Source organism: Camarhynchus parvulus, chromosome 28 (assembly GCF_901933205.1).
Source record: "Camarhynchus parvulus chromosome 28, STF_HiC, whole genome shotgun sequence".
NCBI classification, from domain to species: domain Eukaryota; kingdom Metazoa; phylum Chordata; class Aves; order Passeriformes; family Thraupidae; genus Camarhynchus; species Camarhynchus parvulus.
The window spans coordinates 1,798,976-1,825,191 of NC_044598.1; the positions used below are offsets into that span (position 1 = coordinate 1,798,976).

Consider the following 26,216-nt stretch of genomic DNA (forward strand, 5'->3'; position numbering starts at 1 on the left):
CTGATGGAAGAGCAAAAAAACTCCAAACCTCTGCACACAAAGGAGGGCCTGGATGGAGAGAGAGAGAGAAGGCTTGTGCCACTGAGGACTCAGAGGAGCTGCCATCCCAGGCAGCCAGCTCCTTTTCTTTCAGGCAAAACAAATTCAGGTGCCTCCGTCTCCAAAAGTGAGATGGGCGGAAAGAGAAGATTTGAGGCTCTATGAGCCATTCCAGCTGCAGCACCATCATTTTCCAGAGGCTCAAGGAAGAGGGAGGATCTGTGGATCTGCATTGCCATCTAACGGCAAGGCAGAGCTTGAAGCATTGGCTGGGACCCAGCAATGGGCTGGAACAGTAAAAACAAAGAGGAGATGGCCCGCAGGGATAGTCCCGTGCTCTAAATGCAAATCCTTCCTCTGCAGCTGAAAGGTCTCACAGATGAAGACCAGTCCAGAGAAAAGCAGGGCAGCCAAAATCTTCTGGTAGAGGCTGCTGATTCCTTCTTTTCTAGGATCCTCTCGACTCTGTATTAGCCAGAAATATTAGCATGGATTCAGGGTGGCATTTGCTTTCTTCTGCTGTACCCTGTTCTTCTAATGCTGGCAGTGAGACAGGCTTCCCAAGCAGGTGTGTATTTCAGGTATTGAGTGAATTCTGCCATCCTGTTCAAAACAGTGTAAAATTGATTATCTCAGGTGTTCAAGATCCTGCTGGGAAATGCAGATAACTGGGATTATTAAAGAAAAGAGGTAGATTTCCCTTGGATCAAGGCACAGGAAAAGCAGATTTACTATTTTCATCACATTCAGCCCAGTGTTCATCTGTGGTCATACTTAATGAGAATGTATTTCAGGTTGGTACTGGCACACACACTGAGAAGGGTGGAGGGAGAACCCACAGAGCAAAAAATTCACTAAGATGTGAGGGTTTATACATCTTGTCAGTTAAAAGGAAATGTCAAGAAGAGACAAGTTTGATGTTCAGTCTAGTGCCACCTTTTCTACTGATACACCATATTATATAGTTCCTACAACAGAAAATTTACAAGAGAGTGGATTGTTAGGAGATACTCATGTTAGTAAAATGAAGGAATTTGGTAAAGGGTTGACAACAGCTTCTTTCTTCTGCTTTGAATTGCTTCTAGCCTTGAAACATGCAGCTCTGTATATGAGGAGTTGGAGGCCAATCAGTGTGAAAGAGAGGAAGGAGATCTTCTACAACCAAAGTTTGGAGCAGAAAAGGAGCTGCAGGAGAAACTGGGGGATATAAAGTGTATTTTTTTCCCAGCTAGTGAGATGGGCCATGTTGTGGGTCTCAGCTAACTGCTGGGCCACAAAAAAGGAGCAGGGATTGACAGCAGAGAAAATGTTGAGACCTGCCAGACTTCAGACCACAGGTCTGACCTCCCCTAGTCTGTTCAGATGCCTGCTGTGACAAGCTTCCCATGCAGCCTGCTGCCAAAGGAATGAGCACACTCTCCAACAATCCAACTTCATTTCCTTCTGGTATCCTCTCATATTTACACACCAACCTTGCCAAGCTTTGCTCAGCCCAAACAATCCCTCAGAAAGAAAAGGAAAAACAAAGGAACTCTTACAGCCTGTAAAGCACCTTCCTGCCTGCCTGAAACAAACAAACAAAAAAAAAAAAGAAATGGTTTAGAGTGCTCTTCTTTCTCTCTTGGTTGCTCACTGTTTCCCAAGCTAATGAAAACCAGAGGCTGTGGGACTGACAGGATTATCATCACTGAATTCTCCAGGTGTTTCTCTCCAGTTCGTGAAGCGGGGAAGGGAAGAAGGGCATGTACCTGGTTGAAGGGCTACAGAGGGTGACATGTTTCTTGATGTTCCTTTCTAAATGTGGCTCTGAGTCATGCAACAGTGTTGATTAGAAAAATTATCTTCCTGCAGTTGAAGTAGAAAGGAAAAAGAATCTTGTTTGGTGTTTGCTTCCCCAGCCCTGAATCCAAGCCTGCCTAAGCCTGTGGCAGGAAGGGGGCTGGTGAGCTGACTGTAAACCACTTGTGCTTCTCTCAATCATAGAAATTATGAAGAGGCTGTGAGAGCAGCCACAGAACAGTTCAAAATGCACACCTAAGGGTACAAGCAGCTGTTGTCCCAAGGAGCAGCACGCACAGCCTTATATCAGACTCCATTCCACAGGTTCCTACATGTGCTGGGTCAAACAGGGCTAACACAGTCCTTCCCACTCCGTTGCCCTCCCTTTTGTCTTCAAACTATACCCCAGAACTTGTTCCTGTGAGTCAGAGAGGCTGTGGCACATCCAACCTCGTGGCATGCAGGACCACAAGGTGAAACAGCTCTGAAGGCAGGATGGCATGATTGAGGGAAAGGAGCCCTGAAGGAGCCATAAAACATAACCAGTTGGTTGGAACAGACAGTGTGAGCTGGACCACGGGGCTGCAGCCAGCTGAGGAAAGTTATTAGAAGTGTATTTTGTCCCCAGGAAATCTCGTGGGGATCCTGCGCTCCCCCTGTGCCCGCCAGCACTGAGCGGCGCTCGGCTCCCGGGGCTTTCACCCCCAAACCATGCATCTTGTCCGCAAGGATCTGGTGGGGGTCCCCAAGATTTCGTCCCCAGGTGGGGGGTCCCCAAATGATCTTGGGTCCCAGGATTCGCAGGGGGGGGTCCCCAAGATGCATCTCGTCCCCAGGAAATCTGGTGGGGGTCCCCAAGATGCATCTTGTCCCCAGGAAATCTGGTGGGGGTCCTGCACTCCCCCTGTGCCCACCAGCACTGAGCCTCACTCGGCTCCTGGGGGTTTCACCCCAAACCCCTGAGGAACCTCTGCTGCCCTCCACCAGCAAACCCCCACAGAAGAGGGCAAGGAGAAGAGCACATGACTGTGATTAAAGTGGTTTACGGGGCTGCCATGTCATTTCTGAAGGTTTGGAAACACTGATAACACAGTGCTTCACCCCTGCGCCTTAAACCCGCTCTAGACTGAGGTCCTATGTGATTTTACCTTCCACTGTTCAAATCACAGAAGAGCTTAAAAGTCAGTGGAATTGGACTAAAAAAAAATTGCCCGGGGGCCACCTTGCTACAGAGGTACCCAGAAAAAGCACTTTTAATTTTGTGAGGTGTTCAGAGGGACACGGGCGCATACCAAGTGCCAGCACTGGTTTCCAAGCAAACACTGAACCTAGAGCTGTTAAAAATTCCTTTTTTTTTTATATTAAAACAAAAACAAACAAACGAAGAAGAAGAAGACAAAGAAGGGTAAAACAAGCACACAAAAGCAGCAGATCCCACGCCGCCGCTGGCGGCGCCGGGCTGGGCGGGGCAGGCCCATCGCCACAGCCCACCGGGAGCGGCAGTCCGAGGCGCCGCCATCTTGGCACCGCCTCAGCACCGCCCCTGAGGGCTCCCGGCAGCCATCTTGGAGCGCGGGGCGGGCTGGGTTTTCGTGAAATTAATTCATTTTGATTTAAACAACAGCAACAAATCGTTGTCGTGTTTTAACCCCAGGTGGCTGCCGAGCACCACGTAGCCGCTCACTTTTTCGCCCACGAGCGGAATCAGAGAGAATCAGAAGGGTAAAAGCTGGAGAACTCCTAGGTTCAAAGAAAGTTTAATAGGGAAAACAAAGGAGAACAGGGCCCCATCTCATGGAATGGTGACATGGGAAGACAAATGCCATCACTCCAAAAGTCTCCCATTTGTTCCTCCTTCTCCCCATTTATGTCCTGAGTGATGTCAGATGGTCTGGAATAGCCTGGTTGTGTCCCCTCCCAATCTCTCAGGCAGTCCCAGGCCCCTCCCCAGCTTGGTCCTGTAAGAGGCAGGAAAGGCCTTGGCTCTGTGTAAGCTCAGCAATAACAAAAGCATCACTATATTCTCAACCCTGTGTTCACAAAGAATCCAAAACAGAGCCCCGTACCAGCCACTGGGAAGGAAATTAACTCTATCACAGCCACAAGCATTGTGCTGGTGTCGGCTTTGTGTCGGCTGTAGCATCATATTTAGCTCAATAAAGGGCAGATTTTCCCTTAAAAGTCTTTCCCAAAGGCCTTTCAGTGCTGTGCCAGTTGAGCCCCGGAGGATGGGGAAGCTCTGGGTCTTGTGCTGAGTGTCCTGGTGCCCTCATGGCTGGGGTGCTTGGGCACAGGGGCTGTGAGTGAGCTTGGGCTGTGAGTGAGGGGCTGCAGAGAGCAGAGCACGGCAGAACTGGGCAGGGAAGGGGCACCGTGGGGTCAACAGGACCTGGATGGGGAAAGAACCAGGAATGTGAAAGGTGGACATCAGGAAAAGGTTCTTCTTCCCCCAGAGGGTGGTTGGGCACTGGACATACTCCTCAGGGAACGGAGCCAAGGCTGCCAGAGCTCTAGGAGTGTTTGGGCAATGCTTTCAGGGTGGGATTGTTGGCCTATGTGTGCAGAGCCAGGAGTTGGACTGGATGGCTCTGTGGGACCCATCTCAGTATATTCCATGGCTCTGTGCACAGGTCCCAGGGCAGCAAAGTCAGTAAGTGCTGCCAGGCTGGCCTGGAAGGTGCCGTACATCAGAATATCAGAACATCAGAGCAGTCAGGACAAGGCTGCGTGGGGCTGTGAGGCTCAGCAAGAGCTGGTGAAGGGATGGAATGGTTTTGGGGATGTGTTTAATGGAGCTGCAAAAGGAAGCAGATCTCATTCTGGGGCTGTTGGAGGCTCTGCTTGGTGTCCTCTGTCAGTGGAGATACTCCTGCTCCCCCCAGAGCCTGCTCTTCCCTTCATACAGCAGAGGGAATAATTTATGGTGCTCATCAGACTGCAACTTCAGGTGTTGTTCAGTTCCCCAAGTATTTAGTGAGGGAAATTTCAAGGACAGGCACTCAAACTCACTAAGTTTGCCTTGAGCCTGAACTTGACATCTAAATTTGAGTTCTGTTATGCGTTATACTATCACACATTATAGCTAGTTCCTTAACACCAGCACTTATTTTTACAGCAAAAACCTCTGCTGTCTCATATCCTGCATCTTTTTATAACTTAAATTTAGCCACCTCTTAGACATAGATTTTTTTTTAAAAATTATTTATTTTATGTCTGGATTTATTTTGGAGTAATGTAAAGAGATCCTTCCCTTGATCAGCCTCATGCCTTTATTCCAGGAAGGCAGGCCATCCCCAAGATCTGCTGGGTTGGTTAATTGCTCTGCACACACAAAGGGGAGCTAATCAGCTTTTCTTCAAGCATGTGTTCATATGTCAACACTTTTGCTTCTGTCAGAAGCTTAAAAATGGAAACGGTTTTCTCTTTAAGAAAACAGGACCCAAATAAGGAGATGGAGTGGTGAAGATTCCTCTAGTGAGTCTGTTCCAGCTCATTCCTTAGAAAGGCTGTGGATGGAGCACTGGAGACGGGGCCAATAGATCTGGGTTTTGTCCGGGGGGCTCTGGATTTAAAGCTCTGTAAAACCACTTGTAGCTCATTTTCCCTGTGACTTGCCGGGGTACAACTTCTTTCTCTGCCCAAGCTGTTAAAAACCTACAATTTTAATAATAAGATTCTTTTAGTTGCGTGACAGATCCAGGCTGTCCTTGAGCAAAAATGGAAGCTATCAAGAAAAAGATGCAGATGTTGAAGTTAGACAAGGAGAATGCCATTGACAGAGCAGAGCAGGCTGAGACGGATAAGAAGGCAGCTGAGGACAAATGCAAGCAGGTAAGAGGAAATAAAATCACTGACTTCGTGTGTGCTGTGGAAATAAGTGTAACAAAATACTGTGTGGCAATGTTGTGATTCAGAAAGCAAAGTCAGTTTTCTGTTAATCTTCTTTTAAAGTTTTTTGCCTTTTTGTTATGCTTCTACAGCCAGGCTTAGGTTGTAACTTCTCAGCCATCTCAGTCTTTCCAAAATTAACATCATCCACAGATTATTAACAGTACTTTGTCTAAGTTTTCTTGACTCTTACATAATTCTCCTAAATTTCTCATGCTTTGGTTCCATGCAAAAGGCCTTTACATATTTAAAATCAAAGCTGTAAACCCTGACACCTGTAGGACTAGTGCTAATAGAGTCGGCTGTGTCTAAACATTAATTAAGCCTCTCCTTGGAATGAATTAATAAAGTTCACTTCAAGTTTTTGGTGCAGAGAGTGCCCCTTAGAGGTACCAGCTAAGACTCAACAGGAGATATGTTCTGTTATTTTTTGTGTCAAGAATAATGGAATATATCTTAATTTGAATGCTGTTCTTTTAACTGAATTCTAACGATAACATTTTCATATTCTTTTGCTTTTCAAAGTCTTTATTCTGGGTGTCTGTCTCCTATTTGAGCTTTAGTATTTCCAGAATGATCTTTAAATGTTAGCTGAGTGCATTCAAGTTTTTACAGCACTTCTTGTAGAAATACCACATATTTCCCTTTTATGTTCCCTAAATCTGGCTGCATCTTCCACACTGCTCTAATATGTTATAAGCATTCATCTAGCCTAATATTTCTTCTTCTTTAGAAAAATAAATCTTTGATCTTACTCCTCTTTTCTGAATTGTCTCAAAATTTTCAGCTTCTTTTTTAATGTGGGCACAGTACTCAAATAGTTACTTTAATTTTCATACACAAAGCCAGCATCTGCTTCATGCTGCTCAGTGTCCCTCTGTCAGAACACCTGAGCAAGGTTTGCAGTTCTCTCACACTGTCTAGTTATTCTCTAGAATTCTCCAGAATAGCACACTACCAAAAATGTCTTTAAAGCTATCAGTGAAACTAAAATGAAGGAAGTACACCAAAATACAAACTGTTTTCATAGAGTAAATTTCTGTGAAGGTGGAGCTAAATGGATAAATCACTGTCTCAGCAGACTGAGCTGTTTTGTGTTGCAAATGAAAGGATGAAGCAGATGGGTTTGCAGGCCCACCCTTATCAGCAGCAGGCCTTTGATAACGTGAATTCTTCAGGGAGCATGAGACAGTTTATCACTAACCAGCCTCCCAGCAGGTTATAAATAGCACCATTCTAGTGAACAATATGGATTTATATGGTATGGAGGAGTCTGAGCCTCATATCGTGTTGGGCCACAGTTGCAGAATAATCCAGGCTGGAAGGGACCTCCTGAGGTCAGCGAGTCCCACCTAGAGCAAGGCCAGCCCTAGTTCCTCCCACATCCAGAGTGCCTCATCTGGGTTAAAGTGTCCTGAAGCACACACAAACATCATTAATTTTTTTCAGCTGTACAGAAATCGAATAGTTTCCTGAAAAATCACCAGGTAATAGTGTTACAACAAACACTAAAATGACATAATTTAAAAACATCTATAATTATGCTGCAAAACTGCTGCAGGGTGTCAAAAAAAAAAAGTGAGGTGAGAAAGGGCTTATAAGTTCTGTATTAAAGCAGATCCTGTGTGTGTGGTGGCAGGCAGTGTTGTTCAAGGATGACATGTTTTTAATGATCCCTCCCTGGCAATTGCTACCAGTCATTCTCAGACTACTGTCACTAGCAGAACTTTGATCTGGTCTTTTGTGGCTTTTTGTATGCTATAATGGGTTAAAACTAATAGTAAAGAGTAGTTTTATCATGTTAAACTGTAACTGATACTACATCAGTATGCTCACTTTGGGGATTTTTTCTCTTAAAAGGTAGAGGATGAGCTGGTAGCTCTGCAGAAGAAGCTGAAAGGAACTGAAGATGAGCTGGATAAATACTCAGAGGCTCTTAAAGATGCCCAGGAAAAACTGGAGCAGGCTGAGAAGAAGGCCACTGATGTACGTATCCATGGCTAACACTTACCTGTAACTCTGCTCGGTGTATTTTGTACCCACTTCACTGGTGGTTTGCATTTCTGCCGGGGGGATAGAAAGGTGGGGTTACAGGTTTTAAAAGGTGCAGGGTTTCAATCCCCTCTCCCCTCTGCTAAAGGGAGCGGGGCTGCTCCCAGGAGCCCGCACCACTTGAGGCTCCAGGGGTACCCAGAGGGGACCCCGGGGACCTGCTGGGAATTCTTTGGGAAAGGAGAAATCTCCTTTGACAGAACTAAACAAAATGATGCCTTTTGAAGGAGAATGGGACGGCAGCAGGACTACGCCGTGGCATAAGGATGCCCTTTGCCTTCATCCCCGCGCCAGGGCTAAAGGCCAGTCCAGGCTCCCCGCCACACCCGCCCCGTCGTGGCAGCAGCGAAGCGCGGGCAGGGCCCGGCAGCAGAGTGAAAACCTCGACTTTGGGGGGCCGGGGCGCGCGGGCGGGGCAGCATCCCCCGGGCCGGGCCGGGCCGGGCCGGGCCGAGCGGGGCGGGGCAGCATCCCCCGGGCCGAACCGGGCTGGGCCGAGCGGGGCAGCATCCCCCGGGCCGAACGGGGGGGCGGGCACCCCGGCCGGAGCACCGAGCCGAGCGGGGCGGCCCCGGGCGCGCCCGTCCCGTCCCGGCCGAACCCGCGCCGCTCCTCCGGCTACGTCACCACCTCCACCTCCAGGCGCGTGACGTCAGCGGGCCATTGAAAGGCGCGGGCCCGCCACGTGCAGCACCTCCGCGCCCAGCCCGCCGCCCGCGCCCATGGCCGCGCCGAGCTCCCTGGAAGCCGTCAAGAGGAAGATCCAGTGCCTGCAGCAACAGGCGGATGAGGCGGAGGACCGCGCGCAGGTCCTCCAGCGGGAGCTGGACCTGGAACGGGACCTGCGGGAGAAAGTGAGACCGCCCGGGCTGCCTGCTCGCCTCTCTCGGTCGCTCTCTCCCGGGCTGCTCCTTCCTTCCTGTCTCTGGCTCTCTCTCGCTGGGGCGCGCCCAGCTCTTTCCCGCTGCGGGAGGACGGCTTGGCCGCCGGCTGCCTCCGTCCCTGGGCTGTCCCCGCGCTGCTCCGCTCCGCTCCGCACTCACCGCCCGCGGGAGCCGCCAGCGCTGCTGCAGCGCCGCGCCCGCACCGGCCCGGCCCGCGGGGAACCGGGCGCGGTGGCGGCTCCTCACCCGCCGCTTATCGTGCTTTGGGGCCCATTCCTGCGGAAAAGGCGTTCGAGCACCGATCGGCACTGGGGAGCAGTTGAGAGTTTAGTAGGAAATGGCTGTTTAATTAGGCAAAAGCGCTGCATTACACGGAGCGGGGAGTTCCCGCCTCTCGGCGCCGCACCGCTGGCTTCAGCACAGCTGGGAAATGTCCGAACTGCTGAAAAATAACTTTCCGTCCTGGTTTTCACAGAGAAATGCGAAATCTCCGCTAGCGTGCGGCTCTCCCGGGGTTGGACAGCTGGTTTCACTTAGATTTGTGTGCGATCAGCCTTCCCGGCATCTTCCTGCTATTTTATCACATGTCAGCGAGTTAGTTTTACCGTATAAGGACTGCGGGCTGCTGCTGGGAGAGGTGGAGCCAGGCTCACCCCAGATTCCCAGTGGCCGCGGCTCCATAACTTTGGAATCTTGCTGAATTAAAAAGTGACTTAAAAGCGCCCTGTCTAGTGGAAGGAGTTGCTGCCACAGAACAGATGCCAGTTTTGTACATGATCGATGCCTTGTGTATAAATCGGGAAGTTAAACACTGCACTGGGTAAAAACAGATGAAATGTTGGATAATTTATGACTAGAGGAATCCTGGGTCAGCTTCCATTTGGATCAGCCACTGAACTCCTTTCCAAGATGGCTCAGAAGTGAATGGAAACCACTTCCTCCAGCTTAGGAGTGGTCAGTGACCAAATTTGCTAAGCTGCAGAAAAACACCTTTTTTTTTTTTCCCAAAGTGTTTTAACATAAAGCATAGTCGCCCCTCCAGGGTCCATATTCTGTAAAAGTGTTTGGGGGAAAAAAAAGTTAATCTTGTATATGGCAATCCTCCTCAGAATGGGGGACAATACAGTGCACGAGCCTGGCAGTTACTAAAGCAAGGTTCCATTTTCCTTCAAAAACAAGCAATTAAAGGAGCTGAATCTTAATAAACACATATTTATGGACACCAGTTTGTCCATGTTGCCTGTATCGAGCATTTCTCCCAGGAATCTCTTCCATTTATTAACTAGTCTATTTTTTTATATGCTAATGGTGTTCCAGGTAATGTGCAGTTTGCTCAATAATACAGAAACGGATCTTATTACTGAGAAATGCATCCTGCCTAATTCCTTAAGTAACGCAGGAAGCAAAGTTAACTTATTTTAAGAATCTATCTAATTTTGTCCCAAAAAAGCCTGACTGCCATGCTGAGGCCACTGTCTGTGCCCAGATGACCCTGTAGATTCTCCAGCATCCAGGATGGATCAGGACCTGGCTCCAGCTCCACAGTGAGCTGTGACAGGGTGTCACTGAAACCAACGGCAGAGAAACCCACGGTGAAGGTTTTGGAACTAAGCCATCATGGAAACGGTTCATTTTTTAAGTTTGGATAGATGCAGCCCTGTGAAGTGCTCCAAAAATACCTCGATCCAGCAGTCCTGTAGAGTTCCTTTTTGTGTGGCAGGAATGATAAGTGCCATTAAAGAAAGGACAAGCACACACTCCATACCTTGACATTCCTGAGATGCCAGAGTTTAAGCAAACAAAAAAGCAGAGGCAAAAGGGCCCCTGAGCTGCCCTGCAGTCCCAGGGAGATGCTGCTGTAGTTGTAAGGACACTGGTGAGCTGGGAGCGTGGGCCAGCAGCAAGTGCTGTGTAACCCCGGTCTGGGCCATTGTTCACACAGGCTGAGGGTGAGGTGGCAGCTCTGAACAGACGCATCCAGCTCGTGGAAGAGGAGTTGGATCGTGCCCAGGAACGACTGGCCACAGCCCTGCAGAAACTGGAGGAGGCTGAGAAAGCAGCAGATGAGAGCGAGAGGTATGCTCCTTTTTTATTTTCTGGTGTTCAAAAAGTGAATATATGTGAATAAAATATTCCTGTGTAATTTAGTATCTGAATGTGCTACTGCAGGTCAGGGACTTGAAACTTTCTTACAAGCTTGATTGGGTAATTCCATTAGCCCTGATGAACACAGTGGTCATAATGGGCCACTTTTAGGTTACAAATACCAAATTTCACTTTGTGAAGTTGAGATACAAGTGTCAAAATGCTTCTACATTAAACATGCTTTGACTTCTGCAGAGGAATGAAGGTTATTGAGAACAGAGCAATGAAAGATGAAGAGAAGATGGAAATTCAGGAAATGCAGTTGAAGGAGGCCAAGCACATTGCTGAAGAAGCCGACCGCAAGTATGAGGAGGTAAAAGGGAGAAGGAAATGGTGAAACGTACAGGAGAGCCGTGAACAATAACACTGCTCTTCAGTTTAGTCCCTCTGTTCAATTGGCACTGGGTGATGCTTCAACCTTGGATCATTGCCAACAAGGAGGAATTTTAATAGTGATTTGCAGCCTCTTCAGTACCCAATGCTAAAATACTGCAAAATCTAACTGGGGAGGGCTGTTACATCTGTGGGTGTATGCTTCAGCCTAATTTCCTTACTCTAGAGGAAGCAGGAACAGAGTACTTCTGAGTGCCTGTTGAAATCTGTAAAGAAAGTGTCCCAGCCTGTGGCAGGGGATGGAACTAGATGATTTTTGAGGTCCCTCCCAGCCCAAGCCGTGCTGCGATTCTGTGAGCTGCACACTGACTTACAACTGGCTGTTGTCTTTTTACAGGTTGCCCGTAAACTGGTTATTTTGGAGGGTGAACTGGAAAGAGCTGAGGAGCGTGCAGAGGTGTCTGAAGTGTGAGTAACTTTTCAGAATATAGGAAGTATCAACACTACATTTCATTGAAAATAATCTCCTGCTAGGCAGGCATGTAGTTAGTACTTGTAGAAAAGTTGGTTTGTACACTATATACCTGGTTTTCTTCTTTCAGACTTAATTACTTCCTCTCTTGTGTTTTTTAGACTCCTCCAAATCATAACAGGAACACTAGTAATTCATACTTCTATTTTCCCTTTCTAGTAAGTGTAGTGACCTTGAAGAGGAGTTAAAGAATGTCACAAACAACCTGAAATCTTTGGAAGCTCAATCTGAAAAGGTTGGTTCTTTCAGTAAACTAAAGGATATGGGAAAAGCCAAAACTTGTAAATAGAATTCATAGAAATAAACCAGAAATACAAAGCAAATGAGAGGTTTTACCTGCCTGTCTGTGGATACCACTCCATCAGTTCTGCCCAAACAATCCTGAAGGTCTGCAGAAGAGCACGGAAATGGTGTTTGCAGCTGTTTTAAAAGGAAGAGTGCTTATAAATAGGTCACAGTTTCATAAACATTTGTTATTGTTGCTACAACTTCCCTTAAAGAGTGTTTATTGTTTTCACAGTACTCGGAAAAAGAAGATAAATATGAAGAAGAAATCAAGATTCTCTCTGACAAGCTGAAAGAAGTAAGTTTGGCCATCCCCAAGCAGAATGCATTTTTGGGCATAATCTTTCTAGGAGCACCCAGTGATGCTATTTCAACTTTTTTAGGCTGAAACTCGTGCAGAGTTTGCAGAGAGAACTGTTGCCAAACTGGAAAAGTCTATTGATGACCTGGAAGGTATGGAATGAATCAAGTTTCTTTAAAAGTGGTCAGTTTCAAATCAGATGATAAATTCTAGGAGTGGGTGGTGGATTTAATGGGAAAGAACAGCAGCATATTGGTAGATGGGTGTGATGTGTCCACTGGGCACCTGCCCTGTGTGGTGGAAGTTCTCCTGAAAAAGGTTTTCTTCCATAAAGTTGGTAACACTTACCTGATTTTGGCCAACTAACAGAGGGAGGGACTCAAGGGCTCACCATACTTAATCTGCTTACTTGAAAACAGTTGTGAGATTACAAAAAGACAAAAAGTTCACATAGGTGGAACTTCTGACCAGGCAGCTTTGTGGATGTTTTGCTTTCCTTCTGATACTCAACTACGCCTCTGTTTTCTTCTTTTGTTTTCCTCCCCAACTGCTTTGGCTGCTGTTGCCTTTTGCCTCTCCGCTCTCCTCCTGTGGCCTCTTCTCCTCCCTGCGTTTCTTGCTGGCCTGTTGCTGCTGCCCTGGTGCCTGACAGATGAGCTCTATGCTCAGAAGCTGAAGTACAAAGCCATCAGTGAGGAGCTCGACCATGCCCTCAACGACATGACCTCTTTGTGACCTGCCCCTGTCTGGGGACACGGGGAGCTCCCACTCACTGTGTTTTCTCAAGCTTTTCTTGCCTGTAATCCCTGTCACTCCTGTGCCACTTCACCTCTGGGGGAACTGAGCTCAATAAAACATGATACCTCTACCTTTCATCTTGCAGGGTTTACTTCTGTATAGATCAGCTCAAATTCACTGGTGATGACACCAAAAACACATTCAGCTCCTCATGTGGGGTTGGGCAAGACATGGTCAGGATGGGGCAGCACCTGCGTCTGGCAAACAACTGAATTTTGGTGTTCTTTAGTCAGTGAAAAGCTTTGAGTGCATTCAGTATCTACTGGTGCTCCACCAGCCTGGTTAAAAACCTCCCAGTCCACTGAGAACCCAGCAGGATGTGGCCTATAAATGACACATTAAAACACAGCCTTTTCACATTCCATGAGACGTGTCCAAAAGCCTCCCTTAAGCACAGCAATTATAAAAAAGTGGCCCTGTTTTGATGATAAAGGTATCTTACATATGAAGGTAAGCTACCCCAGGTTTTATTTAAAGAGAAAAGGCTATAAAATAATGTGATTTCAATCTTGTGGTTTTCTTCTTTCTCACCAGAAAAACTCGCTCAAGCCAAAGAGGAGAACCTGGGCTTGCACCAGACACTGGACCAGACACTAAATGAACTGAACTGTATATGAGGGGTGCAGAGCTGACAGCAGCCACAGGAGCCAGCCCTGGCCCTGCTCCGCTCCTCTCCTTTCTCACTCTGTATCCTGGAAAAGCCAATTAAGTTATGACCGGCACAGCCACACCGTGGCTCTGGGCATCCCTGGGGCCGGGGAGGCCCGCCGGGCCGGGCCGGGTGTGTCAGTGCCCTGGCTGTTCTCACGGTTCCTTGCTCCTCCCCTGTACACCCCAGTAGAAGCTGCACCCGAGCGGCGCGACGCCGCCTCCGCTGCCGTTTCTTATTAAAGGATTTCTCACAGTTCCGAGGCCTCGTGCGGGTTTTTGTGCCGCTCGGGGGGCGTGACGTCACGGTGCGGGCAGGTACGCGAGTGACGTCACTATGTCACCATCCGGCCTCTCCTGCCCGTAGCCGGAAATGACGCACACCGGCGGTGGGGCCGATAGCCAATCGCAGCGCCGCTTGCACTCGTGTCGTGACCGCCCGCCAATGGCGTGCCGATTCCGTGCGTTCTCCGCCCGGCTGGGCCAATGAGCGTGTGGTGGGCGGGGCCGGTGCCCACCAACATGGCGAAGACCTACGACTACCTGTTCAAGCTGCTGCTGATCGGCGACTCGGGCGTGGGCAAGACCTGCGCGCTGTTCCGCTTCTCCGAGGACGCCTTCAACGCCACCTTCATCTCCACCATCGGTGAGCGCTGCCCGTACCGCACCGTGCACCGCTTGGGGATCGCCGCGGCATCGGCGCGGGTTCGCTGCCGCGGCACCGGCGGGCCCGGTTCGCTGCCGTGCGGGGCCGGGTTCGCTGCCGCGGCGGGGCCCGGTTCACTGCCGTTCCCTGGCACGGGCTCCGTGAGGGGCCGCTCCGGGCAGCAGCGGGCAGGGAGCGCTGAGGACGGGACACTGAGCAGCGGAATTGAGGGCAAAGCCGCTGGATGTGGCAAACAATCCAAATTGTTTGGAACAAATTCCCCCCCTTTCGGCGGGAGCTGTGAGTAAAGGAATTGGTTCTCCTTTCAGGAATCGACTTTAAAATCAGAACGATAGAACTCGATGGCAAGCGAATCAAGCTGCAGATCTGGTAAGGCTCCTCTGCCGCTGTGTGCTGTGCGTGGGGATGTGTTCGGTTCTCATGTGTGCTGCTCCGTGGTTTATGGTATTTTGGAACCCAAAAGGCAGTTTCTAGTGCTCTGAAGACTGGTTTATTTATTTAATATCTGTAAGGCTCGTGGTGGTGTTAGCGGGAGCTGAGGTGGAGGTGTTGTGTGTGTTGCAGGGACACGGCCGGGCAGGAGCGGTTCCGGACCATCACCACCGCCTACTACAGGGGAGCCATGGTAGGGGCACAGCCGGGATCCTGTGCGGGGCCGGATAAACGCAGCTGGCTCTGGAACCCTCACAGCGTGGGGCTCTGCCAGGCTGCACACTCACAGCTCTGCTGCTGCTCCGCGTGCTGCTGGAGCTGGGATGTTGGATAACACCCTTTGCTTGGCTTAGAGATGGGGTAACTGAGAGGTGTTTTAAAAACTTCTGTTCTATTTTCAGTCTCATGAGAAGAGTGAGACCATACAGATGTTATAATTCACACCATCACAGTGAGAAGCCAACCATTTCCTAATTGCAATACACTATAAGTGTTTCTTGGCTTATCAACTTTTTACCACACCATGTTGTAGATACTTAAAACCAATCATCTAAAACTACCCCTCATAGGTCCCACTACAATATATCTTTCATAATTCTGTTTCTCCAAAGTATGTAGTCTTATTTACAAGACCATCTGTTGAAACTTTTTTATAGTTCCATTTCTCTCTCAACAATATCTGTTCTGAGCATTTCTTGTCTCAAAGTTTACATAGGGATGCACACTGTGTGAGCCTTCTGTCAGGCCCTGAGAACTGTCTACAAATTCATTTCCCATATTGGGACAATCTGGGACTTTGCAGAGGCAGCTTCCCCATGTTTCACTCTGTAAATACATGTCCTGCATACCTTATCTCACTGCCATTAGCTGGGAACCAGTTGTTTAAAATAGCTACTGTTGAGCTGCTCCTCTCTGCTATGGATAAACCTTTAACTAATAAACAGTCTTTCTTTACCTTTAGGGCATCATGCTAGTGTATGACATCACCAATGAAAAGTCTTTTGAAAATATTCGGAACTGGGTGAGGAATATTGAAGAGGTAATTTCTCTTTTTACTCATTACTGACTGTTAACTGAAAGTAATTAAAGCTGAATTGCTTCAAAAGTGTTACATTTCGTAATGTGCTGCAGGGTACTTGGAAGATAAGTGGGATGGAAGTCAGTAATAGTTCTGGAATGCCTTGGCTGATGGTGATTTGTTGTGAGGGTTGTAGCCCCTTTATTTCTAGGGGTGCCTAATGTGGCAATTTCCTGCCACAATTGATCCTGCCATGGTGCAGGTTACATGCTGGGAAGAAGGGTTGGGGGAGGCTGGAAATCTGTGGAAGATTGTCAGGACTGGCATCTCTGTGTTGGGTACTCAGTGGGTCCCTCACCTGTCTGACAATGTGTATTTGCAAAAGCCAAGCCCAAGTTTCTGCTCTGTGTTTGTCTCAGCACGCCTCTCCAGATGTTGAAAAAATGATCCTGGGGAACAAATGTGATGCAAATGACAAAAGACAGGTTTCTAGAGAGCAAGGGGAGAAGGTGAGTGCTGTTGCTTCCACGTGTTTTGATTTAGGCTTTTCAGAGTGTAAAACCTGCCCTGCTGATTGTGTGCACGTGGTACTCCTGTGGTGTTCCTGAATGAATGACTGAACATTCCCCAAGCTGCCATGGCAGTGCTTCCCCCACTGGGATCAGCAGCAGAACCCGTGCTAAGGATTCTTGTCAATTATCTAACAGATGCAGTGGGACTTCTCTAAAAGGATACTAGAGTTGGACATGGAGAAAATGTCTGTTTTGGCTGAAAGCCACTGAGACAAAGGAGATGGGGTTGTCTTTCCTGATCTCAGATGTTACTGAGTCGAGGCAGAGTTTTTTTTTTCTGCACTGTGGTTATTGTGAGACTAACAAGGTATCTATGCAAGAAACAAATAAACAAGAGCAAGTTAAATTGTGTGCAGAGTGTAAAAGAGCAGAGCAAAGCCAGCAAGAACAGATGCCAGTTGCAGTGGGATTTAGTTCCTAATTTTTGCAAATTGTTCTGTGTGAGTAAATCCCCAGCTCCACTGGCTGGTGGCAGCAGGGACAGATGCTGTGCCCAGGGCTGTGTTTGGAGCTGTTCCTGCAATTGTCAACTAATGTGCAATCTGCTTTTGTTTAGCTTGCTGCAAGTTTTGGGATTAAATTCATGGAGACCAGTGCAAAAGCAAATATAAACATAGAGAATGTGAGTACTGATGCCTTTCTCTTGTATGCATTGTCCTCTTTGTGCAGACCAGCAGTGTGGACAGTTGTCCATACCGGTGGGATGCAGAACCCCATTGCTGGGCACCACAGATGGGTTGTTCAGCACTTCCTGCAGCACAAACCCTGGCTGGGGTGGCACTGTGGCTTTGGGGCTCAGAAAGAAGGTTGTGGAGCTAGAGAAGGGGCATTAAAACCTGGAGCAGAGGGAAAAATACTGAAAACCTAACTTTCTTGTATAGCATGTCAAACTTGGGAAGGCAGTTTATTGTTATACAAAACTATTAGAAAATATTTTATACCCTGTAACACTGAAATGTTTGACTTGTCACAGGCATTTTTCACTCTTGCAAGAGATATCAAAGCAAAAATGGACAAGAAGTTGGTGAGTAACTTTGGTTTCATCCATGCTGGATTTTAATGGGAAAAAAAAAGCAAACCAAAAGCCACGTTGCAAGAACTGTTTCACACCATATAAAAATGTGTCATAGTCTCTTTTATGAAGGATCCCTGAAAGTTCTAGAAATGTATTTTTATTTTGTCAAGCTGTGCTCTCATGTTGGCTGTCTCTGCATTTCAGGAATTAGCTGCAATGGTTGAGGTTTTCTAAATAATTATCTGTTATTTGTTTTATCAAATTTGTTTTATCAAATGTCAGTTGGGGGGTAGAGCAGTTTAATGATACTTCTCACTCTTGCAGTCTGAAAATCATATAAATTAGTGCTAGAGGAGGCAGACATCATACTTCAGGGTAGAAACTTCAAACTGTTTAGGAATAGGTGAAGAATTAATGGTTTTGGATAATCTTGCTCACGAATATCCTGAGCAACAATTGGGTTGTGTTTTTGCAACAAATAAATGCACAGTGATGTTGGATTGTTCCTTAAGGAATATGAAATGAAGCTAATGAAGGCTCTTTCTGCTCTTACTGATATTTCCACCTGCATGTGACCAGACATGAACTGATGCCATGGGATATTTTAGGTCTTGCTGATGATTCCTAAGCCTTCCAACAAGAGCCAGACATGCCCTGTAATTTGTTGGGTTTTAGTCTCAGCTGTCTTTGAGTTGATGTAAGCTGAGGAATAAGCACAGTGTGAGCTGGTTGAAGCCAAAAGCTGCAGTTGCAGTTCTCCAGTTTTTTGTCATGGCTGGTGTAAGACTGAGATAAATGAGTGAAGCCTTTTATTGATTGTGGGAAAGGTTCTTGTGTATGTCAGGCTTGGTTAAGAGTGACCAGATGAAGTATGGATGGAAGAATCTGTTAAGCATAAACAAGTAACTGGATATTCTTTCCATCTTCAGGAAGGCAATAGCCCTCAAGGCAGCAACCAGGGAGTCAAAATCACACAAGACCAGCAAAAGAAAAGCAGCTTTTTCCGATGTGTTCTTCTGTGAGGGACGCGGCCTTAATCTGAGCTGGACTGTGCCTGTGCTAAGTGAGGTTTCCTCTTTCTGTGGACTTAGTGCTCCCAACATACCTTGTCACTCTGTGACCATCTGAATAAGAAATGGCTTATTTTGGTAATTGTCTGACTCTTCAGTTTTGGAGATGAAACAAGTTTATTTTTGTCAGATTGCCACTGGGCATGTGTATTGTCTAGCAGAGGAAGAACAGATCACATGTGACCTGGGGTGCAGCACCAGTGCTTCAGTCTTCATTTGCATCTGTCACGTATCCAGTTGAGAAAGACGAGGTTGTGATCAAAATAAGAAACTTAAATGCCACTGTTAATGAAGTACAGGTGTGCATAGATGGTACATGTGCATATCCAGTGTGTAGCTGCACACTGAACAGTGGCATGAGACCATCCCAGAAATGCACCGAGGTGAGCAGTGCAGGCTGATGCCTTCCCAGGAGGTACGAGGGAGCTTTCTGCAGCTCCACCTCTTTACTGCTACAGAGAAACTCCTTTATCTGCCTGTCTCTTACTCAGCTGTGTTACTCTAGACAATCCACAAGTACAATTGATGTTTTAAAAAAATTCTCCTCAAAGGAATCTATTTTTTTAAAAAAAGAATGTGTGCTGTACATAGAATGGGTCCTTACCATTGGTAATTCATCCACGTTAGACTTGACTGTGCTTAATTAAGTACTCTGGACATTCAGACATGTTTAACAGGAGCTGATGGCTACACCGAGTCCTGTACAGATGATCTGTCATCTGTTCTTGGAGAACCAGAGTCAGGCAGGGACACTTACACAAAACCTGTCACCTTACAGTGGGTGGCTTTACCACTCTCCAGCTGGGAATGACTCCAGACCTATCATGACAGAGTAGGTAGTTTTAAATCATGACAAGGAAACGTATTGCACTGCTCCCAATCATGTGTTCCCAAGCACACTTGCTCACATATGCAAATAAATGTTGCACATCAGAACACTTTGTGAGTAGAGGCTCTCTTGTGCTGGGTGTTGATCGGTGCAGCATCAGCCTGCTCACAGCTTGTGCCAGGGCACATCTAGCCCTCCCAGAACAGGCTGTGTTATCATTCCCACAAACTCAGCCCAGGACATTCCCACGTGTGGAAGGCCAGAGCCAAGCACAGCTCCTCAGTGATGCTGCTCACAGGGCAGGGGCTGCAAGCCTGGCTCTGGATTTGACTGACAGAAGGAGCCAGCAGGAGCACTGGGTGCTGCCCAGGGATTGCAGCAATGGTGTGCCTGACCCAGGGAACACACCAGCTGTGTCCTGCAGCTCACTGGAACTGAAACAGGCTTTGTTTACTTTGACAACTGCACCTAAGGGTAAAATCAAAGTTGATTTTGAAGTTGTGGAATTTACTCACCAGTTTGGTTTTCTTCGAGTTTGTGGTATTGAACTCTGGGCGTCAGAGTAGCGCTAATAAGTGTTGCTGTGGTTAAATATCTGTTGGATTCACAATTAAAACTGTATAAATCTGCAGCATGCAGTTGGGCCCAACAGGAATACTGCTTGTTCCAAAATGGAAAAAGTTTTCACTTTGTAAGTTGCTGGTTTGTAGAAATGCATTTTAGATGCATTTAGATGATCTCTGTCCTGATTAAAGCTTTCCTCTAACCAAAACCTTATGATGGTTTGGTTGTTTACTTGTGTCTTTTTTAGCATGAGGACTTGATGAACATGCCCTGTAGTGGATTTATACATAGATGTAATTGTAGGATAAAACCATGTTAAGTTACTGAGGAGGCTTCTAGACAGAGTGTACTTAACACAGACCTGTAGACTGGACAAGCAGCACCTCTGTCTTGAGCTAAGGATGTTTTTTAGAGAGTTTTTGTGTGCTTCAAGTAATGATTGAGGCACAACTGGGACGGTGATAAGACAGGCTGAATTTCCTATGTAACTGTGACAATTTGCTTCTGGCTTAGTCATAAGTGTGGATTGTCTTGCATCTGTATTGTGCTTTATACAGCCAGATGCTGAGCCAGATTTATTTTTCAGAGTGACTGGAAAAATTGGTGTTTATCTGACTTGATACCATGAGTCTGCCATGATGCTGGTTCTTTCCTGTGGACTGTATCAATAACTCATCCTAAGATGGGAAAGCAAACCATATTCATTTACAAGTGGGTAAAACCTGAAGGATGGTATTGTCATTTTTCACTCATTTTCTAAATCTGAAGTTACTCTTGCATTCAGAATTCTTTGTATGTGAATACCTTCTGTTTAAACTTATGCTGGTTGTTGCATGTGTTTATGTACCTAATTATGACTTTATTTCTTTTGAAATGGTTGGGTTTACGAACAACAACATTATTGCTTGATCTCAGGAAGTCTCATGCGGTTACTGTGACTACAGTCATCACTGTACTTCAGGGTATGAAGGCTCTACACAGACAGTAAATCTGTGTAAGCAACATGAAACCTAAAATGCAAGTGTAAGAGAGGAAAAGGTTAAAGACACTGCACTGCACATGGGCATAGCTATGTGTCACTAAACACAGGCTTCAAATCTAGAAGTACAGTATCTTTCCATCACATCATTCAATTACTGTGTTTATTAAGTATGAATTTAATGGAAAATGCAATTGTCAGAGAGGTACTCTGTAAATACGTACTTAATCTACTTCTGTCTAAGCTTTCTTTAACTAAGGAGGAAAAAATCAGAAATTGGGTACAAAACCTTTAAAACTGAGGAATTGAAGTAGGTCTGCAAAACTAACTGTACTTACTACACATTCTCAGTGTCTAAATACCACTAAAATGTCAAGTAAGTGATTAACATTTGTTTTGTAAAGGAAAAAAAAACATTTTTGAGCATGTCCTCAAATTCCCTTATTTCAGTGAGTATCATGGAATTCTGTGGTTGACCTTATTTTTGAGGCTGGTTGCAGTACATTGCATAGTTGTCACTCCTTGGGGTGGAGACCTGTCAGTCTGTCAATAAATGGTGGAGCTGCTTTTTAACACTTATTTAACACCCGTGTTATCGTTGTCCTGTGCTGACAGGCACAGCTCATGTTTCCTGACATCAGAACCTCATGCCAGCTTTAGACTTCCAGCCTCAGATTTATAAATCCTATGGATTATTGTAAGTCTCTTTAGTGCTGCTGAAAATTATTTGGTCTCTCCTTTCCTGTGAGGTGCTGATCATCTCCCTGATGATTGGTAAGGGGTTATTGTGGTGGTATGTTTGGCTGATGATCATGCTCAAAACTGCCATGATTTCTTGTTCTCTTGGACTTGCCAGGGGATTGCACAAACAGCTGTGTGAGGATGGGCTCCTTTGTACTTGGAGAATTTGTAGGGCTTGAGGAAAAATGATGACTAACATATGTCTTCAATTGTAGCTTAACTAAAGATCTGTTCAAAGGAATGTGAATGGTAAGTGCAGTCTGAGTGTTCCAGGCTGCCTTATTCTCTGACCCATCCTTACTGATCCCTGGAGTTTCTGTGGTTAATAAAGGTAACTGGCTGGTTGACTGGTCTCTCCAGCCTTTCTGCAGGAATCATCTGCTCTACATTGAGTGTGAGTTGCGACTTACGACTTTGTTTGAAGGGAATTTAACACATCCCAAAATTTGTAAAAATAACTGTAAATTGTATTTTTCAAATGATCACTTTTGGCTGCCACCCTTCCCACATTACAACTGCTTTCTTAAACACTTCTCATTGATTTTCATGTTTGTATTAAAACAAAACTGTTGTTTATTACAGTATCTCTGTTTTTACTCTCTTGTACAGGACCCTAAGCACTGCATAAATAAACTTCTTATGAAAAGAGAATTTTACAAACTTAAGTTTTCAGTCCTATTAATCATTTGTGTGTAGGGACTCTGGTGGGTGTGGAAAATAGGGGATTTCTGAAAATGGAGAGGAGGGACAGGACCTGGGATAGACTTTTTTGTCTCTAAACTATGCTGACTTTTTCATTGTAAATCCTGGACTGTGGGAGAATACTTCAGGAATTGATTAATTGGACCATTTATTAAGACCCTAAATTATCAGAAGAGTTACTTAGTTTTTGAAACGAAAGGAATTTTTTTACTGGTTAAGGCATTTTTGGGTGAATTTTTAGAGGTTATAGTTTGATACAAGTTTCTTTACTTCCTGGTGGTATCTGAACTTCAAGAAAAATACTTCCCTTCTGACTGTCCAGGCCAGGTTTGCTCTAGCTGAGGGTGGGGAGTAGACATTTTGCTAAATTACTGGGAAATCCTGATGAAGAGCTTAATGAATCATTATTTTTAAAGAGATAAATGAAAGACAGTTCTCTGAATGGTTCAGTTACCAGAAGTTGTCCTCTGCCCCTCTCATCTTGTGCTCTCATGGCTGGTAATCTCAGGTAAAGTAATAGTTGTTGAAAGCCCCAGAAGCGCTCCTATCCCCGTGGTTGACTAGATTCAGATTCGAATATGAAAGGTGCTGTTAAAAAAAGGAAGTCATGATCACTTACACATCACTGTTTAAAGGATTTACTACAGTTAATTGTAGGGCTCTGTGATAAACTGGAAACTTTATTTTTCAAAGCATTTGCAAAGATGGGGTACATTAAATAAATGCAAGATTTGAGTGCTGGTTTGTGTAAGATGTGCATCAGAAACCACATTAACACTATGTCAAACACTGAGTGAGCAAATCTCATGCATTTATCAATGCAGCCTAAGTGCTAATACTAACTTCTTAAGTTCCAAGGACCTTCTGTCATGCAAAAAGTACTTTGGAAGTTCAAAAGCAAGTCAAGAAGCCTCCAGGCTTTTTCAAGCATCTATTTTTGCAGTGTTTGCAGTGGGCAGCTCTACTAGAACCTGCCACAGGAGAGTGGTGATCAGCAAACGCTGAGGGGATGTAAACACACACTTCAGAGGGTTCTGACAAGGAAACTAAGAGAATTTTGTGCTAGAAATTAAAAGCAAATATTACCTGAGGAAATCTGGAGCTCGTACAATCATATGCTGAAAGTCTGCCAAGGACAGCTTGCCATCGTTGTCCACATCAGCCTCGTAAATCACCTTCTCACACACAAGGCTGACTTCTTCTGGGGTCAGTTCATTTCGGGTTAATTTGTTAACAGTTTTCTCTAGATCTGATTTGCATATGTAATCATCATTGTTGAAGTCTGACAAAGGAGACAAAGTTAATTAAAGTGACAAAAGTCAGCATTTTACATGGTGGTTTGCCAAGACCCAATAAAAGGGCTTGGTTCCCAGGCTGTGATGGATTTTTATCAGTAGAACTCTCAAATCAGAAATGAAGTAACTCTCAAATCAGAAATGAAGTTACCTCCATCTATTTGTGAAAGAAATGAGTTGCAAAATAAAAATCTCTTAATTTCTCCTTTTCATACATAAGGGTAACAACTGTACGTAGTTTAATGGCTGAACATAGCCTAGCCATCATTAAATCATTCCAGCAAGATTGTGTTGGTCTGATACATTGTTTGTCTTTAGCTGATCATAAAGTAACTGTAAATATATGTTTTAAAAAATCTTTACATTTGTCTTTTGAGAAAAAATGACTGCAGTGTGCTTCCCTACCTCCTCCTCCCAAATCCACCCTACAGATTCATGGGGAGCCAGATCCCCTGTGCTGTACTTTTCCAAGCAGCCCCTCAGACAAATATTTAATGTTTATCAGTCCTCGAAAACTGCAGATAATTTCAAGTTGTAAATTTGGTAGTAAATCTTAATACCAAATAAAATAGAGATAAAAGGACAAAAAAAAAAACCAGAAGTTTTTAGAGGAGGGAGAACAAACATTCAAGTGCAGTTAAATGGTACCTAGAAGTCATTATGCTGACAAAGCATGGATTTTGTAGCCCTACATGAAGCTGCAGGATTTCCCCACTTACTTTTTATGCATGTCTCACTCACCATAAATTTTAAAAGCATAATAAGCTTTCAGGTCTCGGGGAGCCATTTCACTTAGCACAGAAAACATGTCCAAAAAATCATCCAAAGTCATGTTGCCGTCGCCATGCTCTGAGAACACCTCTGCTATCCGCTGGCGGAATGGGTTGTCCTGGGAAACAGCACAGGAGCAGGGGAAGGTCATCCTTACTAGCATTGATTTCACTGCAGGTGAGGCAAGTGGAGCGAGATTATTTTTGTTTAAATACCCTTTTGGCAATTTCTCTCCTTTCTGCCTCTAAGTTCTTGTCTAATGCTGTGTCAGAAGCAGACATGGCCACACCCAGTTTAACCTTTGTGCCGTTTCAGCGTGTTTTCTGGGAATTACTAGAAGCTTCCAAAAGACTTTTTACTTTGATAGCCCAAATTTATTTCTGTGGCAGCCTCCCAGCTATTAGTCCTGGATGAATTATTCAGAAAGGGTAGATGAACCTGGAATGAGTCACTCGAGTCGTGTGTGGGTACCTTGAGCTCTGGCATGCTGCCGATGAGCTCGTAGGGGAGTGTCACGGCTGGTTTGTCCGAGTAGTCAAGGGGAACGAGCTGCGGGGCCAGGTCTCGGTACCTGTGAAACAGCCTGAGACAGAGAGAAAGGCTTGTTGGCTCTTGAGACTTCTGAGAACAAGATGGTTTGCTTTTCCACCTCATTTTTCACACTTTGCGTCCATTACCAGATGGAGATCAGACACTAAGTAACAGCATGTTTTTGATGGAACAACTGTTATTAAAACAAGCGACATAGTGTAACTGGTGAAAAATACAAAGCTTCATTACAGAACTGTTAGGTGAAAATGCTTACACAGGACATGCAGCCAAACCCTTAGGAGAGGAGAACAAGTTCATGTTTTCAGTGAGGACTCTCAGTCCCACCTGATCCTGCCTTTACCAGATCCTTTGGCCAGAGATTAAATAGGGAGTTTAATGAGGCCTGGGAAAAACGTGTCTTGGAGCAGCAGTGTAATCATTTACAAGAAAACATGAAGAAAGCTTGACACAATCAGCAAAGTATTCCAGAGGATAACAGTACACTTTGAAGCATCTGTCTGAAAACCCTGTGAGAGAACTGTGGATGTCGCTGCCACTAAGATGTAATTAATTACATTTATTTCTAATAAATAAAGAGGGACTAGTACATTAATACAAAATTTAGAATTCTGACTCAGTTTAGGATAGGGTTTGTAAATGGAAAAAAGCCAACAAAAATGCTCAGATTGCCCCAACCTATCAATTTAAATTTAAGTAAATCAATTTAAAAATTATTTTTTAAATACAATACCCCATATGTAACCCGCCTTGACAGCAACCTCTGCCCTTTATCCACAACATGCATACAGAAGACTCACCTCAGAATTTCTTTCCTTGTGAAAAATGTGCAGTCCTATGAAATAAAAAAAGTATAACATGAAATTACTTTTTTTACCATGCATTGGCCCAAACTTTTCCCATGCAGCAACTTAAATGAAGTTATACTGTAGTTTATGTGTAAGCCTTAAAGATTTCTTTTTGGCATACAATTAGGCATATCTTATAACCTTTCCTATGTTCCTAAAATCTTTGCTGCAATTCAGTACGTCTACTTACTAATTTTTAAAAGATGTTGTTTTAAAAAACCCAACAACACCTTTCCCATTATTCAATGTCCTGCCCAAAGATCCATTTAGTTTGCTTTATACCTGATATGCATCCAGTTGCTCTTGAGTGAAAATGGTTTGCTTGTTGCCCATTTTGAGCTGGGAATACTGACTCTTGTCAGTTCTTTCCTCAAAGGCACCTTTAAAGGTCATCTGGATATTCAGTTATTAAAAGCTACAACAATGAGGCTCAGGTACAGCAGAGGATCAGGTAACCAACTTCTACAGGCTGCAAAGTAT

General features: G+C 45.4%; 3 protein-coding genes across 7 annotated transcripts; 2 read left to right on the forward strand and 1 right to left on the reverse strand.

The window, feature by feature from the left end:
- Positions 1-5,333: 5,333 nt before the first annotated feature.
- TPM4 (tropomyosin 4) lies at positions 5,334-13,940 on the forward strand. 4 transcript variants are annotated; one of them, XM_030966916.1, is made up of 9 exons: positions 5,334-5,649; positions 7,567-7,692; positions 10,585-10,718; positions 10,983-11,100; positions 11,518-11,588; positions 11,812-11,887; positions 12,173-12,235; positions 12,321-12,390; positions 13,571-13,940. In XM_030966916.1, exons 1-9 carry the CDS (start codon positions 5,536-5,538, stop codon positions 13,651-13,653), a joined length of 855 nt encoding a protein of 284 aa, XP_030822776.1. In that variant the 5' UTR covers positions 5,334-5,535; the 3' UTR covers positions 13,654-13,940. The 4 variants fall into 4 exon arrangements, with proteins under 4 accessions (XP_030822776.1, XP_030822777.1, XP_030822779.1 ...); XM_030966917.1 differs by lacking the exon at positions 13,571-13,940 and adding an exon at positions 12,891-13,463; XM_030966919.1 differs by lacking the exons at positions 5,334-5,649; positions 7,567-7,692; positions 13,571-13,940 and adding exons at positions 8,400-8,612; positions 12,891-13,124.
- A 116-nt stretch (positions 13,941-14,056) lies between these two features.
- On the forward strand, positions 14,057-22,191 carry RAB8A (RAB8A, member RAS oncogene family). Its single transcript, XM_030966920.1, has 8 exons — positions 14,057-14,330; positions 14,660-14,720; positions 14,916-14,976; positions 15,745-15,822; positions 16,221-16,310; positions 16,930-16,995; positions 17,347-17,397; positions 18,318-22,191. The coding sequence occupies exons 1-8, from the start codon at positions 14,171-14,173 to the stop codon at positions 18,408-18,410; spliced, it is 660 nt and encodes a 219-aa protein (XP_030822780.1). The 5' UTR covers positions 14,057-14,170; the 3' UTR covers positions 18,411-22,191.
- Positions 22,192-22,756: 565 nt separating this feature from the next.
- Positions 22,757-26,074, reverse strand: CIB3 (calcium and integrin binding family member 3). Of its 2 annotated transcripts, XM_030966925.1 has the most exons (6): positions 26,019-26,074; positions 25,689-25,723; positions 24,811-24,922; positions 24,310-24,457; positions 23,360-23,555; positions 22,757-22,861 (listed from the first exon to the last, which is right to left on the reverse strand). In XM_030966925.1, the coding sequence occupies exons 1-6, from the start codon at positions 26,067-26,069 to the stop codon at positions 22,840-22,842; spliced, it is 564 nt and encodes a 187-aa protein (XP_030822785.1). In that variant the 5' UTR covers positions 26,070-26,074; the 3' UTR covers positions 22,757-22,839. The 2 variants fall into 2 exon arrangements, with proteins under 2 accessions (XP_030822785.1, XP_030822786.1); XM_030966926.1 differs by lacking the exons at positions 24,811-24,922; positions 25,689-25,723 and having other exon boundaries at positions 26,019-26,069.
- Between the last annotated feature and the right edge of the window lie 142 nt (positions 26,075-26,216).